Source organism: Cyclopterus lumpus, chromosome 5, assembly GCF_009769545.1.
Source record: "Cyclopterus lumpus isolate fCycLum1 chromosome 5, fCycLum1.pri, whole genome shotgun sequence".
In the NCBI taxonomy this organism is placed as follows: domain Eukaryota; kingdom Metazoa; phylum Chordata; class Actinopteri; order Perciformes; family Cyclopteridae; genus Cyclopterus; species Cyclopterus lumpus.
In genome coordinates, this window is record NC_046970.1 from 19,269,077 (window position 1) to 19,283,227 (window position 14,151).

Sequence of the window (14,151 nt, forward strand, 5' to 3'; positions counted from 1 at the left end):
TGCCGCATCTGGTAATTGATGTGGCGTAAAGTCAATTTCAAGTTGACGACGAGACGTCGTTTCCCCCCCGCGCCACTAGAGGGAGTCCGAGCTTGAAAACCAAAAGACCGATCCAAAAACAAAACACGTGGGGCGAAGCCGACGACACGATGCGCTTCCTCCCGTCAAGCCCCGCCTCCACGTTTCCATGCATTGGCGCGCTTCACCTCGGTCGCCGTGGCTCTCTGCTCCTCCCCGGGTGTCGGTGTCGGTGGTGGACTGACTCTGTCGCGGGCTGCGGGTGAAAACACGGCAGGGATGAGTGCGGCGGGTGGTGCTCGGTCCGGTTCGGCCGCTGGCCCGGTACAGCAGGGACTGAAAGAGGCTCTTATCGAGACGCTGACGGCCATCCTGTCCCCGGTTCAAGAAGTGCGCGCCGCCGCGGAGGAGCAGGTCAAAGTGCTGGAAGTGACAGAGGGTGAGTGGTAGTCGGTTTTCGAACCCGACAGTTGAGGGAGTTAACGGTTGCTAGCTCCCCGGTGCTCCCCGGGGCCTCTTTCAGAGACGAGCCGCACGCGCACAGCTGTTCTGCTGCTTTTATCGGCGCTAACTTTGTGCTGCGCCGAGAAGGAGCTAACAGTCGAAACGTTAGCCGGAGAATTAACTTAGTGCCTCGGCTCCCCGAAAATGCTATATTTCCAGAAGTTAGTGATGGACCGTGATTGCTCGTTAAGCTGTGCTCAAACTGACAGTTGTGTCACAACTGTACTCGTTAACGTTAGCCGGTAACGTTAAGTAAGTTACGTGAAGCACATGGAGGAGGGGGAGGGCTGTGGGGAGTCGGCCTCAACAACACAGCAATAGGGTGGACTACGCTTTATTTAACGTCCTGTTAGCGTTACGCTATCTCAGGTTATCTCCTCTTGTCACAGTTCTGAAGCTCGAGCGACACGAACCTTTCCTGCTCGCGAGCGCATTGGAATTCGATAACGTGATTATGGCAGCTCGCCTTTTTTTTTTTTGTTGATTCATTTGAACCATCTTCTAAATGTCCCAGATGTCTTTTTATTAAATTATTCCACGGGCCACATGGGAGCCACAGAATGCCCTGTGACAGACTTTCCCGCGAAGACGTCTCACGTGGATCCCACATCATCAACATCCTCGGCATCATATACGTGAGAGAGGGAAAGACAACAACTACCGGGCCAGAGTCCATAAATACATAACGTTTATACTGTGAAGTATTCTTTTTTTTTTCATAGAAACGTGATCTGCCCAAAATAAGCGTCCTTGCTCCTCCTATTCTCAGTTGTGTCAATGTGAGTTAAAATACATGTTTCCACCAGTATGCAGCCATCTTCATCAAATGTATTTATGCATCAAAACTCAAATGTATAGCAACACAAGCATGGTGGCACCTCAAGTCTCAAGTTTATAACTATTTAATAACAGTGAACGTGTCATAGAGGTCACTAAAAGCCCTGAAAACATTGTGAGATCTTATCAGAAGTTGCCTTTGTTGCTAAATCAGACCAGTTCAGTATTCTTCTCTTCTGGTGGGCAAATCAACAGTTGAACAAACTGTTTACCAATTGACATAGCAGTCAATTGTCATAGCAGTGACACAAGTGGCCTATGTTATGTTGTAATTGCCATTTTAAAATGCTCATTAAAGGTCTTAAAATAAAGTTTAGGAGTTTACAAAGACCATGGACATGAAGTTGACAGTATACCGTATCTAAACAATTGGTGACAGTTGCGTGTATTGTGGAAATAAGACTAACGCATTTTATTTTTAAATAGCTCTCAATTGGGACACATGGATACTAGGTACTATATCCAGTACCTAGTGGCTAGACTTCCCATTGTCTGTCCCGCAATCCTCGTGACCCGGTCAAAGGCTAATTTTGAACACTGTCTGTCTGCTACACTGCAGCATCGCAGCGAGGCCGACCTTTCCGCTGGCCCCTCTCTAAGGCAGGCACTCTGTACGTTTGTCAGCACTAACATTGTCTTCTGGCGTGATGTCACTCTTAGTAAAACCCAGTGAGAGAGAGCTGTATCAGAGTTGAGGTTGACGCTGATCCTGAACTGTATCACACTGCATTCCTGTCAGGCCAGCTTCAAACCGGTGTACTCCTTTTGTGCATTATAGCTCATCAGTTGGTGCAATGTGGTTAGCCTTGGAATCATATCAATGTTGTCATTTATTGTAGTACACAGGCTCACAACAACACACCTAAACATTTATGGAATTTAGGACATTTGTTTGTTTGTTCTGACTGTGCAACAACTCAGTGCTGGCTCCGACTCCGACTGCCAGGAACCTCGGTGTGACACTCGACAGTCAACTCTCCCTGACTGCCAACATTACCGCAATAACACGCTCCTGTAGGTACATGCTGTACAACATCAGGAGAATACGACGCCTTCTCACTCAGAAGGCGGCACAGGTTCTGGTCCAGGCTCTGGTCATCTCACGGCTAGACTATTGCAACTCCCTCCTGGCAGGTCTACCTGCTAATGCCATTCGACCTCTATAGCTCATCCAGAATGCAGCTGCTCGACTGGTCTTCAACCTCCCGAAATGTACCCACACTACTCCGCTCCTCCGCGACCTTCACTGGTTACCGGTGGCCGCCCGCATCCGCTTCAAAACATTGGTACTTGCGTACCGTGCTGCGAACAGATCGGGTCCGGTCTACATCCAGGACATGGTCAAACCGTACACCCCAGCCCGTTCACTTCGCTCGGCTTCTGCCAATCGGCTTGTAGCTCCTTCACTTCGAGCTAAACACTCAACAAAATCACGACTGTTTGCTGTGCTGGCTCCTCATTGGTGGAATGAGCTCCCCATTGACATCAGGACAGCAGAAAGTCTCTACATCTTCCGTCGCAAACTAAAAACACATCTTTTTCGACTATACCTTGAATAGGGAAGGTAGAGCCGTAGTAGCACTTAAATGTCCCTTACCGATAGCACTTTGTTGTTTAGCACTTTAGTAGCACTTAAATGGCTCTTACTGATAGCACTCTGTAGTTTAACGTTATTGAAGAAATTGTACTTGCTTGATTCTTGTTGTTCTGAGTTTGGACTCATGGTTTAATGCACTTATTGTAAGTCGCTTTGGATAAAAGCGTCAGCTAAATGACATGTAATGTAATGTAATGTAATGTATGCTTTAGCTTCCTTGTGTTGTATTTTCTTTACATGGCATCACAGCGTAGCTCCTTGTCATCATGCTGCAGCAGCTATTTTGTGTTCCAGAAGCGCTATTCAGTTACAATTCTGGATAAAAGGAAAAAACACGTAATTTTCATGCTTTAACAGGAAAAGTCTCTTTTAATGTCAAAGTTAAAACAAATGATCTAAACAACTTCAACAACACCAGAAAGGAACATGTATAAAACACAAAATATTTAAATCATTATGTTGAGGCATCTTCAGCAACAATTACAGCACTGAGTCTGTGTGGATAGATTTGTCTCATGACACTAGTTTGTAGAGGTTTGTTTGAAAGACTAATGTCTCTTGTTTATCTTCACTGTCCTTACAAACACTGGGATTCTGTGTTGTGACAAACACTTGATATGATTCCTTAGCCTGCCTGCTCTTATCGTATAATGTATGTTCTGAGCTCTCTCGTTTTTCCATCCATGAATTAATTACTCATTTTATTTTTGCTGATATGTTCATATTGTAGAGTTTGGCGTCCATCTGGCAGAACTCACAGTTGATCCTCAGGGAGCGCTCGCAATTCGTCAGGTGAGTGTAAAACAGTAAACATTTGCAAAGGATGTCCAGCCCACACGTGCATGTCAAACAAAGGTCTCAGTTAGCTATTGATCATGGTGGGCGTCTGATTGTGCAATTTAACAGATGGCACGGTCATTCCTCGTGTCCGTCTTGTTGCCTGTGTTTGTAGTTGGCGTCGGTTATCCTGAAGCAGTATGTGGAAACTCACTGGTGTTCCCAGTCAGAGAAATTCAGGCCTCCTGAAACTACAGATCAGGTAAACCATTCTTCATTTTAAATACATTTCTTTGTCTGCTCCGGGCAGAAGTGTTATCCTTTTGGAAATGATTTTGCACACACTTTTAATTGATCCCAGAAGGCTTCTTTTTTTTTTTTTTAGCCAGATGTTGTCAAAGTCCTGTTGTTCCCCTCCAGGCTAAAGCCGCCATCAGGGAGCTGCTGCCAAGCGGTTTGCGGGAGGCGATCAGCAAAGTTCGCTCCAGTGTTGCGTACGCCGTGTCAGCCATCGCCCACTGGGACTGGCCTGAGGCCTGGCCACAGCTGTTCACCCTGCTGATGGAGATGCTGGTCAGCGGAGACGTCAATGCTGTGCACGGGGCCATGAGGGTCCTCACAGGTATATAATAAGATGCACATAAACACACCAAAACGGTACATGTACATCCTCTAAAGCATGATGAGAATATAAGTGACTTTTTCTAAAGGCACAGCCAGTGTTATTATTTCATACTAATAATATTTTTAGGAATGTCATCAGTGCCAAAAGATACTACTTTTGATTTCAATCTATTTCAAACAGTGATTTTAAATGGAAAAGTTAAAAAGAGAAATGTTATTGTCACCATTGTCTCAGAAGTGGGTATCAGCAGAAATCCTAAAGTTTAGGTATCAGGCGAGAACATGTGGGATCAGTGCATTCTCATTATTCATTACACTGAGTTTCACAAATGTATGTGCCACTGCTGGCTGTTGCTGAAGATAACACCAAACTGTCATGTTGTTTACCAACAAATTGCTTTTGCCAACCCTCACTATTTGTCTCACTCCACTTTTTTTGTATATTTTGTTAATTCTTACTTCAAAAGAAAGAAATCAGAGGATGAAATGTTCCCTTTGACAAATAATAACTTGAGAAAAACCAGGCTGACTTTAAATGTCTTTTTGTTTATCAAAACGTGTTGTGTGTTAAATCCAGAGTTTACTCGGGAGGTGACCGATACACAGATGCCGCTGGTGGCTCCAGTCATCTTACCTGAAATGTACAAGATCTTCACAATGGCTGAGGTATGACTACAACTTTTAACTCTACTGGTTTTCTGAAGCGTTACATTGTACTTTGGCACAACAGTGTTTCACTGTTTAAAAAAAAAAAACGGTTGAATTATTCTATATTTAGCATTTTTTTCTTTTTCTGGATGCACACATTTTTGTCAACAACCAGTGGGAGCTGTACAATTCTATGTAACTGATAATATCCCTTATTCTGCACAGTGTTTGTGTAATATGAAGTTTTAGCTACATTGTTTTCATAACTTATAACTGTCACAGGTGTACAGTATTCGTACGCGATCCAGAGCAGTGGAGATATTCACCACCTGTGCCAACCTCATCTGTGCTATTGAGGAGCTTGAGAAGGTGAGTCATGTGAATAATTGCATAATAGACTTAGGTCATACATTTATATGACACATACCTTCTTTTTTTTAACAAAAAGGAAGTGACATTCTTGACTAACTTGTCAATACCTTGTTTGTAATGATATTGTCCCTTATCTGTCTGTATGTGTTTGTAGGGTGCAGCCAAAGCCTTGATCTTCCCTGTTGTGCAGCAGTTCACAGAAGCGTTTGTGCTGGCTCTGCAGATGCCTGATGGACAATCGTCTGATAGCGGCCTCAAGATGGAAGTCCTCAAGGTGAGACATTAGAGACCAAAGAGTCATCCAGAAGTTGCTTGTCCTTCGAATCTCTCCACTCATGTTTGTTTAAATAGTAAATGAATTTGCAGTTAAAATGACTGTAGCGTGACTGTGGTATTCAGCAGTGTGTTGGTCACATTATATTTATCCACTTAAGGAACCAAGATGAGAGAAGTGGTATGTGATTTTTGAAAATGAGGATTTCAATCAGAATTTCTTTTTCATCCTCTCCCAGGCGGTAACGGCATTGGTGAGGAACTTCCCCAAACCCATGGTGTCCTCCATGCAGCAGATATTACCAATTGTGTGGAATACACTGACCGAAAGTGCAGCTCTATATCCTTTACACTACCAAACTGCAGAGTAGCTAATTATTTCTTGCCTAAACATTTAGAGGTAGAAATCTAGCGGTTTTACTTCTTTTCAAACACAGTTTGGAGTTTGTGGCCTTTTGGTGGCAGAACATCCTCTAATCCACCTCACTACAGCAGCTCATTCTGTTACATGGAAGTCACCTGCTTATTCAGCAAGATCAAAAGAGTTTTATGTTGAGAAAAATAATATAGTTGTTTTGCAAAGATTGTTCTACTTCTGACAAAATGACTGTACGCCACTCATCTGATATTTTCAGATTTAAATCGGTGAACTGAATGAAAAGATCCTATATTACGACTACTAACTATAAAGGAAAACTAAAGGTTCAGGTAGTGGAGTATTCCTTAACCATATGTTCACTTATGTGAGAACAGAAGTCAACTACACAGAAGAAGTGGATGACCCAGTAGACTCGGATGGTGAGCGGCGTGCTTTCACTGCCAGCATGCAATATTGATTTGAAAAATTTGCAGCATTCAAAGCTCCTTTTTTAAAAAATCTTCTCATTGGCTCCTTTTTGCAGGCGAGGTTCTGGGTTTTGAGAATCTGGTGTTCAGCATCTTTGAGTTTGTCCACACGCTGCTGGAGAACAACAAGTTCAAGAGCACGGTGAAGAAAGCCCTGCCCGAACTCATCTACTACGTCATCCTGTACATGCAGATCACCGAGGACCAGGTGCAGTGTATTGATTGATGATCGCATGAGGTTAAAATTGCTGTTGAGTGGGTAGTATGAGCTGTAAAGAAAGTGTTCACCCTCTTGTTTCCTCAGATCAAAGTGTGGACAGCCAACCCCCAGCAGTTTGTAGAGGACGAGGATGATGACACCTTCTCCTACTCTGTCAGGATCTCTGCTCAGGACCTGCTGCTGGTGAGATAAAAACATTCAACTCTTTGAAGCCCAAATTTTTAAAAAAAGAGTTAATAACACAGTTAATAATACTATTTTCCATTTCAGCCAATAGATGACTTATTGCGCCACACTGTCACTTTAAAATCACCTTTTAGAATAAAAATAATCTGAGGGTGCTTTTCACATCCCACCTGTTTGTTTTCTGAATGTCAGTCACTATGTTATAGTCCAGTCTGGTCTAAAAATGTTGATTGTTTCCACATAGTCCTGTAGAAATACGCCTCCTTGCTCTCCTTTTTCCCCTTCTACACTTACTGCCTCTACAAACACTCGAGGCCTCTGGTGAACCACGTTGCCTTATGAACAGGGGATTCTTCTCTGCAGTGTTCAGTCATAGCAACGCTGAGCAGTGCTCTCGCATGTAGAACACAGGTCATAAATGTCCAGCATTTTTAAGTTGGCAGTTGTTTGATTGCCACTCTTTGCACATCGGCTCACTTCACGGTGCCTCTGGTCCACTCTGAGAGTGTGCATAATGATGGTAACCTTTGACCTCTGCTTGCAGGCTGTTGCTGCAGAGTTTCAGAATGAGAGTGCCGCAGCGCTGGCAGCGGCAGCGACCAGACACCTCCAGGAGGCAGAGCAGGCCAAGAACAGTGGCAATGAGCACTGGTGGGGAGAAACTCAACACTTTTCTGTCTACGTCTCAGTGTCTGGCCTTAAAACTTTGCTGAATTTGTCCTAATTTCACCTGGGCTTTTAAGTCAGAAAAGTAATGTTCTTTTTTTTTTTTTTTTTTTTTTTAAACTAGGTGGAAGATCCATGAGGCCTGCTTGTTGGCCCTCGGCTCTGTCAAAACCATCATCACGGAGAACGTGAAAAATGGTCGTATCCAGTTTGACATGCATGGTTTCCTGGCCAACGTTATCCTGGCTGATCTCAACCTGCCAGGTGAGTCCCAAACGGACCCTTAACTGGGATCAACAACGCGGCACAAAGAACACCCCTAAAACGATCTCCCACAAGTACTATCTTTCTGAAGTGTATGTGATCGATAGAGTTTATTCCTCCGTTAGTGCCCCAGTTCCTCACAAGGAACACATTGCCACAACAATGTAAATAATTTGTTATTGAATAAATATTCCAGCATATTACTCGTGTTGTAATTCCGTCTCTTGTCTGTCTTTTCTCTTGACCAGCGGCGTCTCCGTTCCTCCTCGGCCGGGCTCTGTGGGCGGCCAGTCGCTTCACAGCGGCCATGTCTCCTGAACTCATCCAGCAGTTCCTTCAGGCCACCGTCAGCGGCCTCCACGACAGCCAGCCGCCCTCTGTCCGCATTTCCGGAGTCAGGGCCATCTGGGGGTGAGCAAGTTGTGCTGACTCTCAAACAGGATGTATGCAATGTTTGTGATTTTTAGCAATGAACAACTTCATCTGAAAGCCAGAAACCACGGAAAGACACAACAACTATATTAGTTCAAACGCTTTCTGGAAGAGTCTGCTGACAATAAAGATGAAGAGATTTTAGTATCTTGAAAAATATTTTTGAAATGATCCAGACTAGACATAATTGTTTCCTCTGGTATAGGCAACGTTATGGCAATTGTTTCATATTATTCTTACTGAAAATTAAATTACAAATACAAATTTAGAGGAGAAGATGCTATGATGATGCTACAGCCTGTTAGCTTAGCATAAGGACTCATGTAATTAGCTAGCCTGACTGTCCAAAGGTGAAAACACGTTGGGTTTTGCATGTATTCAACAGACCACATGTTCCATGCTAGTTACTGAGTCTTAAAATGCCAGTGGATGGATGTTCTTACATTTGGAATGAGCCAACTAGCTGTTTACAGACTTTATGCTAAGCTAACCCACGGCTGGCTTTAGCTTTAAATTTACCATGCCAATATCAGAGTGGTATTGATCTTCTCATTTAATCCTTAACAGGAATGAAGAAAAATGTATTTCCCAAAATGTCTTCTGCTTCAAATAGATGTGTTCAATGTTGTTGTTGCATCTCTGCATACTGCCTGTTCATCATTACAGTCTTTCTCCAGGTATTGTGATCAGCTGAAGCTGTCAGAAAGCACCCACGTCCTTCAGCCCTTCCTCCCCAGCATCCTCGAGGGACTGGTCCAACTGGCTGCCCAGTTCAGCTCCGAGGTGCTCACCCTCGTCATGGAGACTCTGTGCATCGTCTGCACCGTCGACCCGGTTTTCACCACCAGTGCCGAGAACAAAATCTGCCCCCTCACCATTGCTATTTTCCTTAAATATAACAATGGTACTGCTATAGCTCCTCTGACCGCGCCCTCTATGAGACTTATACTATTTTCACATCTAACTCTGTATTTAAACTTCCTTTTTTATGTTTTATTCTCTTCATTCCTCATTTTACAGGTTAAATTGAATATTGAAAATGTCTTTACATTCTTTGACATAGATCATCAGGATTCAGTTTCTCTCTGCAAAGTGTGGCACCTTTTTCAGACTTTCCAGAGAAGACAGACATGTTAAGTTAAGGGACACATAGATTTGATTTGTCTCTTATCTTCTCTGTCTCCTTTCTCCTCCCCAGACCCTGTTGTGGCGTCCCTGGCTCAGGACATCTTTAAGGAGCTGGCACAGATCGAAGGCTGCCAGGGCCCCATGCAGATGCGTCTCATCCCCACGCTGGTCAGCATCATGCATGCTCCCCCCGACAAGATGCCCGCGGGACTCTGTGCTGTAAGTAGCTAGTGGCACACTCAGATTGTCCATCTAAAACATCACTTTATCTAGATATGGCACCTCTAAAAATGTTACAGGATCAAACTCAAATAATCAGCTCTGCTTTTGCAATGTCTTAATAAAGTGGTTTACGGAGAGTAACAACACATTTTCTCCACCTCTGCACGACAGACGTCTATTGACATCCTGACCACAGTTGTCCGAAACACCAAACCCCCTCTCTCAGAGATGTTGGTGTGCCAGGCGTTCCCTGTGGTGGCACAGTGCAGCTTACGCACTGATGACAACACGATAATGCAGGTAAACCCAACAACGTTTTTGCGTCTCCTCCAGACACGAGCACTGGTTGCGTGCGCCTGGAGGAGACAAAGGATGTTTTCAATCAAATGTCACAAGCTACTTAAAAAAATAAATAAATATATATTTATTTATTTAAAAATTAACAAGTTAATATATATATATATATATATATATATATATATATATATATATATATATATATATATTTATTAACTTTTTTATTTTTTACTTGGGGTAAATAAATTATATATATATATATATATATATATATATATATATATATATATATATATATATATATATATATATAAACTTGGATTTTTTTCAAGTTCACTGGTATGCATTAACTTTTTCATTTTTACTTGGGGTAAATAAATTTATATATATATATATATATATATATATATATAAACTTGGATTTTTTTCAAGTTCACTGGTATGCATTAACTTTTTTATTTTTACTTGGTCTTCACATTAATCTTAATCAAACATTTCTATTTTGAATAGAAAATGTAAAAAAAACCATATATGATTGGTGCTGATTTCAAAACTGTAATATGGGGCCACGCCGCTCTCCTCTCTCTCGCTCTGTTACTGCTGCTCGTTCACCACATCCCTCTCCTCTCCAGAACGGAGGAGAGTGTCTGCGGGCGTACGTCTCCGTCGCCCTCGAGCAGATTGCTCAGTGGAGGGACGAGCAGGGGAACAGCGGCCTCTGGTACGTTATGCAGGTGGTCAACCAGCTGCTGGACCCCCGGACCTCCGAGTTCACGGCCGCCTTCGTGGGCAGGTTGGTGTCCACACTGATCTCTCGGGCAGGAACCCAGCTCGGGGAACAGCTGGACCAGATCCTCCGAGCGATTCTGAGCAAGATGCAGCAAGCTGAGACTCTGAGTGTCATGCAGGTAGGTAAAGGGGGGGGTGAGGGGGTGGAGCAAACTCTGGCCTTTACTTCACAGACTGATCACGCCTGTTCCGGATGTGTATGATAACCTGGTCTTTAATCTCTTTAGTCTCTGATCATGGTGTTTGCCCACCTGGTTCACTCCCAGCTGGAGCCTCTGCTGGAGTTCTTGTGCAGTCTGCCTGGCCCGACGGGAAAACCTGCGCTGGAGTTTGTAATGACGGAGTGGATGAGCAGGCAGCACCTGTTCTACGGACAGTACGAGGGTAAAGTCAGGTCAGACATTTTCATTCATCATTTATACTGACAAAATTTTTAAATGTAAACCCATAACATGTATATTAAACCTAGAGCCAAAGTTTATATATGAGCTAATTCACAGTTTGCTCTGTGAATCATGCTCGTCCTAGCGGTCTACACATGCTAAGCTGAACCACCAATGAATAAATAAAGCCCATAGTGTTGCCAGCTTTAGGCCAAGAAAGTGAAGCTGTTCTATAAAAGAGAAAAAAATGTTATTGCCAAAGTGTTATTTTGGCAATAACATTTGAACTTTTCATTCTTTCCACAACTATTTCTCCAACTTTTGATGCGTGCAACACTAACTGCTATATATAAGAGGCTGTCTACAAAGTGACCAGTTATCCCCACATTTTAAAACTGGCATGCCCCCTCCCCCCTTTTTTCACATTTAATGTAATGAAACAATGCGTGGTACAAACTAGTTATTTTTTAGCGTAACTCTGCACATAAACTAAAATAGCCAGCAATTTTCTTTTTTTTCAACCTTGCCACATATCTGAAACTTTTGTCATCTGTTTTTTGTTCTCTCTCTTCAGTACGGTGGCTCTCTGTAAGCTGCTGCAGCACGGTCTCAACACTGACGACAAACGTCTCCAGGACATCGTGGTGAAGGGAGAAGAGATCTACAGCCCTGAAGACGGCATCCGCACACGTTCCAAATCTGCCAAGAGTAAGGAAGCATTTGGACCCAAAGATGGTTGAATATGTTCATCTCATTACGACCATGCAGCGATCTCAGGATTTACCACAGGGCGGTGCGAACTGTTGACAATGAGCTCTGTTACTTCGTGCTCTTAACTGTTTTATTTCTCCTCCACAGACCCAGAGAGGTGGACCAACATTCCTTTGCTTGTGAAGATCTTTAAGTTGATCATCAATGAGCTCTCAACGGTAGTGGAGGCGAACGCCAGCAGGACGAACGCCGCTGACTGGAGTCAAGGTGAATACAAATAATGCAAATGCTTGCAGTTGGGGCCTCTAAAACAAGGGTTCGGTGTTTCACCTCGTGGAATTTTTCTGCAGTAGGAAACGGCATCAACAGATTGTTGCTCGTTTCAGTGCGGGGGCCCCACCATGGCGACTTCATGCATTTCAACCATCCTGACAATTTAGGTGCGCAGTTTCTCTGGGTATCAATGAAGTGTGACATTCACTGTCAGATCAACTTTAGCTATAAAACAGTTGCAGATATTTTTGGCATATTTGGCAGGTGAAACCCTGGACTCACTGGAAGATGGCCGAGTTGTATTTGTTGCCTGTAAACTAAAGAATAAGACAACAGACATTTTTAGCAACCAGCTGTTTGTCTCAGATTCCAGCGGTATGTGGGAGGAAGATGAAGATGGGGGTGGTCTGGATGCTGAAGAGGAGGAGGATGAAGGCCTCGCAGGGCAGCTGCTTTCTGATCTCATCTCCTCGAAGAAATATGGTACCAGTATCTCCTCAATTCCACTTATTGCTCTTACTGTTTAACTTTGTTTCGGGTCACTAAGTTTCCTGCTGTGTTTCTGTCTTACAGATGATGATTATTACGAGGATGATGATGATGATGAGGAGGATCCAGATGCCTTGAAAGACCCCATACATCAGATTGATCTGCAGGTACACTAGCTGTAAACTAGCACACAATTTTGACCACAACTGATGAACAATTGTTACTGGGTTGTGCAGCATTATGTTCCAGGACTCCAGCTCCACTGATGTCTTTATAATTAACCCGCACTGTATCTCCTGTCGTTTCCCAGGCGTACCTGACGGACTTCCTGACGCAGTTCGCCCAGCAGCCATGTTACAGCATGTTCTCAGGCCACCTCAACACCACTGAGAGACAAACACTGCAGTCAATAGGCCTCTAGCCCCGCAGTGTGCCGCTCCAACACTTCTTCTTCCATCTAAACTCTCTCCTACTGGCCCATCAACTATGTGCTCATGATGAATTTACAACAGGGCGAAGACAGAGGAGAAAAGGGACGATGGCCCTGGCAGAGGAAGGAAACTGGGTTAAAAGAGATGGACACGCACTTACCCATAGCTCCCCTGTTTCTACTTTCTCGTGATGGGATGAAGGACTTTGCAGATGTTAAAGTGAGATGAATGAAGAGGTGAGAGACTGCCTCGGTCAGTTCTTGAAGAAGGTCAGAGGACTCACCATTTTAGAGTAATTACAGACCGGACAAGAGGATTGAATAGGAAGGTCGAGGCTCCACAGTGGGACAGGTGAATCATGAAATGTGGACAGACTATTTTGCCATGTCCTATTTGTAATTTAGCCTGTTATTTTTGTGTTTCTGTATAAACAGAGTAAAAATGCGACATGGAAAACCCTTCCGAGAAACTTTACATTGATTGATCGAAAGTCAAACAAACAAACATCCTAAACCTTTGGGGAAGGAAAGAAACATTGGTGGCCTAATATTCCGGAAAAACTGACTGTTTCTGACAGGAAATTAAAAGCCCTTTGGCCGGCTGTCATGTCTCGGGGTTCGATGGGTATGTGGTAACTTCAGTGTTGCCATGGTGACTCACATCATTGTCATTTCCTTGTAAACCCATTGAAATTTGAGATGGAACACATTTCTAAATAAAAGTCCCAAAGGGACAATCTTTCCAGATTCCTCTCTTGTCTCCCACAAGTTGTGAATAATAATAATAAAGTATGCAGGTTATTTTAAAGAGACCACTTGAAGTGTTTGTTTTATGGGAATATTTGTTTGCAGAAAGAAACCAAACTATAAAAAATACATAGCTGCATTATACACAAAATAAGGGCTTTTGTGTGTGTGTGGGTGTGAAAAACTCATTTAAATGTTCAAGAAATGTGTGTTTGCATCTTAAAACAATAGCCTATTTATCTGAAGTAGTATGAAGTTGCAAAACATAACCATTAAGTAAAGTATAAGTACCTGATATTTGTACCTAGTTGCATTAATTTACAATTTACACTGGAGTGCAAGTATATGTATACATACAATTTTCAGACACTTCTACTTTACTTGAGTTTTCAATTTTTCTTGCAGGTATTCATTAATG

General features: G+C 43.1%; 1 protein-coding gene across 1 annotated transcript; it reads left to right on the forward strand.

Annotated features, from left to right (window-relative positions):
* The first annotated feature begins 168 nt into the window (after positions 1-168).
* On the forward strand, positions 169-13,798 carry ipo9 (importin 9). The gene is made up of 24 exons (XM_034533228.1): positions 169-457; positions 3,687-3,748; positions 3,909-3,995; positions 4,154-4,355; positions 4,935-5,023; positions 5,288-5,374; positions 5,532-5,651; positions 5,890-5,990; positions 6,390-6,448; positions 6,553-6,704; positions 6,801-6,899; positions 7,447-7,553; positions 7,693-7,832; positions 8,081-8,243; positions 8,942-9,168; positions 9,463-9,611; positions 9,786-9,914; positions 10,544-10,819; positions 10,928-11,094; positions 11,658-11,791; positions 11,942-12,061; positions 12,434-12,550; positions 12,641-12,723; positions 12,867-13,798. The coding sequence occupies exons 1-24, from the start codon at positions 298-300 to the stop codon at positions 12,975-12,977; spliced, it is 3,141 nt and encodes a 1,046-aa protein (XP_034389119.1). The 5' UTR covers positions 169-297; the 3' UTR covers positions 12,978-13,798.
* Positions 13,799-14,151: the final 353 nt, after the last annotated feature.

Coding starts and splice junctions, on each gene's coding strand:
- ipo9 (XM_034533228.1), top strand. CDS start 298: ATGAGTGCGGCGGGTGGTGCTCGGTCCGGTTCGGCCGCTGGCCCGGTA. Junction 9,612..9,785: donor TGCCCGCGGGACTCTGTGCT/GTAAGTAGCTAG, acceptor TCTGCACGACAG/ACGTCTATTGACATCCTGAC. Junction 11,095..11,657: donor CAGTACGAGGGTAAAGTCAG/GTCAGACATTTT, acceptor CTCTCTCTTCAG/TACGGTGGCTCTCTGTAAGC.